The 6,000-nt window shown below is 38.8% G+C and overlaps 1 protein-coding gene across 3 annotated transcripts in view; it reads left to right on the top strand.

Moving 5' to 3' along the window:
- The first annotated feature begins 4,866 nt into the window (after positions 1 to 4,866).
- myo10l3 (myosin X, like 3) overlaps positions 4,867 to 6,000 on the top strand; it is a 62,329-nt gene continuing 61,195 nt past the window's right edge. For all 3 annotated transcript variants that reach the window (XM_085384785.1, XM_085384783.1, XM_085384784.1), the window contains exon 1: positions 4,867 to 5,168. In XM_085384785.1, the coding sequence (XP_085240911.1) occupies positions 5,148 to 5,168 (21 nt within the window). In that variant the 5' untranslated portion in view covers positions 4,867 to 5,147. The remainder of the gene's footprint in view (positions 5,169 to 6,000) is intronic.

Below are 6,000 nucleotides of genomic sequence, written 5' to 3'. Positions count from 1 at the left end.
GTTGGTGTAAAACTACTATTTTATGCCTGGCAAGCTTTGTTTTACGTTAAGTTGTGAGTTATGTGTAGACACAACACTTGTTCATCCCTTGAGTTGGGTGCTGGTTTTATGCTTGATAGGTGAGTGTTTAATGACTTAACAAATAAAAAAAACACTTCTGAAAATGGTCAGGTGCACAAAAAGCGGCCAATGGCAAAAGACAAACTTTGGATAACTTTCAGAAAGCCCAGAGAACTCCAGTCTGGCTCCTTGGAAAAAGTAATGAGAGGTACTTAAACCTTTTTCAGCAGAACTGTAACTTTATAGCATTTTTTTGTTTTGATAAAACAGAAAATTGCTGATCTCCTAAAAATTTGAATAACCTTCTGTTTATGTAAAGCTTGCTATGAAAAAACCCAGAATAAAGCGATGACATTTTATTGTAACAAAATCAATTATAATAACATCAACTAAATCGTTTTCGCTTAAAGGATATTTTTGTCCCTTCATCTCTTTTATAAAACAGCAGGAGTTGCTGACATTGCTGTGAGTAATGCGTTGTGTTGGAGACCGGTCGACTCTGTGAGGTTCAAGGATCAGTTCCATAATTTGATAAAAGCTACAGCAGGATTTGTCATCGACCATATTTACACATTTAGGTGATGCTGCCTACGAGTGTGATACAATAAAGATCGAATCACCTTTGTTTGATATTGTTAGATGATCCATTTTTACTTCAATGTCTTTGCTTTCATTTGGCCATCCATCTTGGCTAAACTATCTCTGATTCAATTAATTTTACCTAACTCCCATCTTCCTGTTGCTTTGTTCCCTGGATGACCGAGACCATTCACACAGAAAAAAGAGAAAACATCATAAAAGCTTACTTTTAGGACTTTCATGTCTTTCTTCACTTAAGTTTGGTCAATTTTGGCCACTTTGCTTTTGGTTTTTGATTTGTCTTTAGGCCTAATTTTATAGTATTACTTCTCATACCAGTGCAAAGTGTCTAAGGTAAGCGTATGACTTGGTATTATCATTAGTAATATATTCAGTTTTCACTATTATATAAACTGTGCTAATTTCACAGATTTCAAACCTGCTCTTAGTTAACACAACATAGTATTTGTAGGTCAGACACCAGTGATATTTCCAGCTGACGATAACCCAGGGTTCATCGCGCTTGTTGTTTAGCTGCACTGTTTACTCATCAATTAATGGGTGGAGGTTTTTTACATAATCAAAGCAGCTCCAGTTAAGTGATTAGCCTGGTCTGGTTGTGACTAACAGCCTGTGGCTATAGAGAGGATCATCAGTCATCCCCCATCACTGGGACCTCCATCGCATGCATTCAATCCCGACTTGTCCATTATTTGACACGAAGCTACAAAAGGATCCTTCACCTGACCTGAATGACTTTGCCTGAGGTCATTCCCACTAGTGGGGGTTGGGGGGCTCATCATAGACTCTATCTCCAATTAACCTTTCAAAAACACAGTTCCTCACGTGTGATGCTTTATTTTCACAACTAACCAGATGTTTATATAACAGGGCCAATCGACAGATCTGAAATGGTCACATGACTTGGTACCTTTTAAGTGCAGCCCATGGCTTTCATGCATGAAGTATATATTGCTCTGGCCCTGTCTGATGGTGCTACTGCATGTGGTCATTTGTGTCCACTGATCTTTACTTCCGTGGACCACGCACTGTAAGAGCAGGATGTGGGGGCATAGCTTGTAAAGAAGAGCTGTAAAGCTTGTAAAATAAAGCACTAAACAGATGCTTAAACACTGGGTATTCTTCCTGCCTTTTATAAATTTTACATGATAAAAAAAAACCCAGAGAGAGGAGTAAACAGGCTTCTATAGATAAACATAATTTCACCATTAAAACAAACGTTTAGTATACATTTCATAGCTCAGCTGATCATTGGCCCCTTCCTGGTATGCCTGGTGTTCCACTTGGTATGTAGGATTTTTCTAGGATAAAACTTTTTTAAATGCAGATATAAACTGTGATGAAATAATGTATCCAAATGCCTTCCTGAGGCTGACATTGAAAGCCTGAAGATTTAAAGAAAACAAATCCCCATTCCAAAAGTGTGATTTTTAGAATGAATCTTTTTTTTCTTACTGTTAACTAGAAACTTAAAGAGCTAAAAGGGAGTGTTTTGACTCTCTTTTAACTAACCAAAGTCAATTTTTTAACGCAAAATCTCTAACCTCATCTGCACCAACACCAAAGGACCAAATCAGCTGGCTGAGTCCATATCAGGGGTCAAGAACAGCAGGTCTTACCTGTCCCTTCCCCCCAGTCTGTTTGGGGATCGTGATAACCAAATGGATGTTTTGTTCTCTTTGTTCATGCAGACAGTAAGCATAGTCGGCTGTTTCAAAGAGTAATTCTTCCACTGTTGTTATGTAGTTTAAAAAGCAGTGAGTTTAATTGTGGTTTAGTGCTGCATATCCTCAGCAAGCCCCCTTTGTTAAGTTCAGAACTGCTTTTTCCTCTTTGGGACATGTACTGACCCACATTAAATGTGTGTTTAACACATCTAATAAAGGTTTTACGTCTTAGCAAACACTCGTGCTGTAGCTGTGATATTTACTGCTTTATTATTTTTATCAGGAAAGGATGCAGGTTAGGAATAATTATCCAGAAACAGGTAAAATTGCTCTGAGTCAGACAGAGAGAATCTGTTTGGTGTGCATAATGATTCACCTGGGCTGTACAGCAGAGAGTCAGGGCACCCGGTGGCCCCCATGTGTGTGTCAGGTGATTGTGAGAGGGTATAATCACCTCCAGTCAAAGTGTCTGTGAGCGGTAAACTAGCTTTGGCACAACAATGGGATTGTTCAAGTATTACTCCCTGAAAATCCTTACAGGAACGCAAAACAGTGACTGCACTGTTCTTATAAAAGCTGCTCTTAACCTTTTGATTAATAAGTACCAACTAACTAACTGACTACCAACAACAGGCTTGTATAATCTAATGCAACAGAAATGCTGAATAGGCATTTTGACATATTAGGAGCCAGAAAGGCTGATCAGTACATATAATGTACTTTGATTGAATTCACCAATTTGACTCAAAAGTTGAGTTAGTGACTGAAAGACAAAATTGAGAAGGATTTGCAAGATTTGGGGATTGTACTTTGCTCTATTTAGTAGATTTTGCCACTAGTATTGAGGTGAATTAAAGGTACAAATAAAGAATACGGTTTTCTCAGAGGGGTATTGCAAAAATGCTTAGAGAAATGTTTGAACATCCCATATATGTTACTTTAAAATACTGTGTAGTAAACTCACTAATCAGTGGTAATATAGCTCCATCTCTGAAAACATGGTGTTTCAAAAGTTTTTTTTAAAAAAGAGAATGAGCTTCAAAGTAAAATTATAAAATAATTTTAAGCTGTGAGAACAACACTATCAAATCAGGAGACTGACCAAAACATTCTGCCATATCACACAGCAAGCATCTATTATATAACAGACTGCATACAGTTTGCAGTCTGGGGCTGTTGCATGACTGCTCAGTATAGAGTAACATATTCGTCTATCTGGTGTTATCATACCTGTTAGCAAAGGCAGTACATGAGCTGCAAAATGCACATCCATTGTTTGATTTCAACAAATAATACAAAGAAGAAAATGATTTTTGTGTTGAGACTGTAAAGCAGCTGTCTGTGATTTTATAAATGGCTGCTGAGGACCCCGTCAATCACCGATACATCATTTCATATCATTATTTATTTATAAAATGTATCTATTCATTATTTATTATTATTGATTTGTGAACCAAAAGAAAACCAAAAGAATGAGCTTAAAGACACACTGGCTACCCATTTTTAAATTTGGCACCATGACACATATAAATATATTTTTATTTATCTTAACAGTATGACAGCTTGAATATAAATCCTTAAAAAAAATAAAGTGAGAGTAAGGAGATGATGAATCACCCGGCGTGATGAGGTATTTGAATATTTTTCAAATTCAGTGCCAGTAGAAAAACTGCAACAAATGCATACCCTTAAAAATAAACAAATACAAACAAACACCACATTAGGGAGCTGATTAGTGTTTAGAAAATGAGACCATAAGATGACCATTAAAACAAAAGCCCCAGAGCTGAAATTAGAAACAAACCGACTACAGCAAAATGTAAAACAACCCAAATCAGACAGACAGCAACAATACCAGATGCAAAACAGCAAAAACCACACAAACCGACTTCACAAGAGACAAAGAACGGCTGCAAAGGCATGCAAAATTACTAAAATACAACCAAAATGTGCCAAAATGAAAGGGAATGCATGCTTTGGTTCTTCATAGGATGAATGTGGGGCCTTTACGTATTTGTACCCGTTTGACCTCATAGCTTCTTCATCTGTCAGTGACTCTTAGGTAAAGAAAAAGAAAGAAAGAAAAACGCATTGAAGAATAGAAGACTGACAGCCCAGTTGTGCATTCAGTGCTCAATATGCTTTACAGTTTTTACTTGGCGATGGAAACATATGAGTCTAATAAGAAGGTCCTCAAATCAAATAATCATAAAATGCTCATTTTATCGGAAAGATTTTTTTTAAGACATCTGCAAAAATAAAACCAACTTACTCCTCCTGATCTGCTTCTTTCTTCTCTGTATATTTTTTCCAGGAAGCAAAATAATGACTCAGACTCAGTCTCACCCTAGATATACATAGAAGTAGATTCATATTAGGCCTGCTGTGCTATAATAAACCTTTTTAAGCAAAAACCTGGTATGTTGGATACATGTGCACATCCTTTTAAAATCTGTAGAAACATGAACAAAGAGGGCGTATGCTGATGGGAGGGCTGTGGCTCAGCAGGCTCCTCCTCCCTGCATAATATGCCGGGTCCATTGAAATGAGTAGACAGCAGAAACGGCGCAGGCAGCTCCACAGCGGCTTGTCGGGACACTTCAGAAAACAAGTCCGAAAGTGTCCGAAAATCAGAGAGCAGAATGACTCGTTTCATGACTGGCACAGAGTTGTGAGCAAGTATCCGGAAAAAAAGAGAAAAGATTTTATTATCTTACCGAAGCGGATGGGAATAATTTGGGAATACAGCCCGCTCTCCTCCTCAGCTGTGGTACCCTGAAGTCAGACTACAAAGAGCCGTGAGGTCGAGCACTGGTTAAGATGAATACTTCCTTTTTAGAGGTGAGTTCGCCTGCTTTCTCTATAGCGGTATGAATACTTTTTAGTAGCTCTTTGCTTTAATTTGGAGCCCTACATGGATTTTTGAGACCTTCACGCTCCTTTGTTTTGTTTCACCACACTGTGTTTTGAGCTTTTTATAAATGCGGGATGGGTTCAGACCACTTCATGATTTTCACACCCCTGTAAAAGCAGCCCTTATTATGATGTATTCTGCGGTCTTTGTGATCCTTTATCAGCCGCTCATGTGTCCTATACCTCTACAGGATGGAGCCAGAGTGGCAACCTCACTGTCCACAGAAGCCTCTTAGTCATACAAATGTCTGCCCTGACAAAAACTACTACAGCTTCTCAGGGAAACCTGTGTGTAGCTTTAATTAGAGGCTACACAATGCAACTCTCAATGTAGTGACTGCTGAGCTGGATGTGTCATCTGCCAATCAGTCCAGAGAGCAGCACACTCTGATGTAGGTGAAAGCCAGGCTGGCTTTAGGTCTGATTTGTCATGCCCCTCTGACTCAGAGGAGGGCACACACACTCACAGAGAAGACAGATGGAGTACAGGGGAGTGAATCTCCTCCCATCCTCTACTTCTGTACCTCCCTATCAGCCATGCCCCTCAGTGATGCTGTGACTCACAGAAGTTTCAGCATGCAGGAGGTGCTCCATACACTTTTCTTTGCAAAGGCAGGTTTAATGCTGATTGGACAATTATCGATGCATTTCTATTTTTCAGTGACTTCAGTCATACAATAATAAATTCAGCAGCTTCGAGTGTAGCTTTCAATAATTTGCTGCACACACCGACTGTGTAGCGAGCAGATGGAGGAGAGCT

The sequence above is a fragment of the Rhamphochromis longiceps genome, linkage group LG16 (assembly GCF_057381845.1).
Source record: "Rhamphochromis longiceps isolate RC_006_pf linkage group LG16, R_longiceps_female_GT1.1, whole genome shotgun sequence".
NCBI classification, from domain to species: domain Eukaryota; kingdom Metazoa; phylum Chordata; class Actinopteri; order Cichliformes; family Cichlidae; genus Rhamphochromis; species Rhamphochromis longiceps.
Note: the sequence above shows the minus strand (reverse complement) of the source record. Positions and strands in the feature narration are given on the sequence as shown.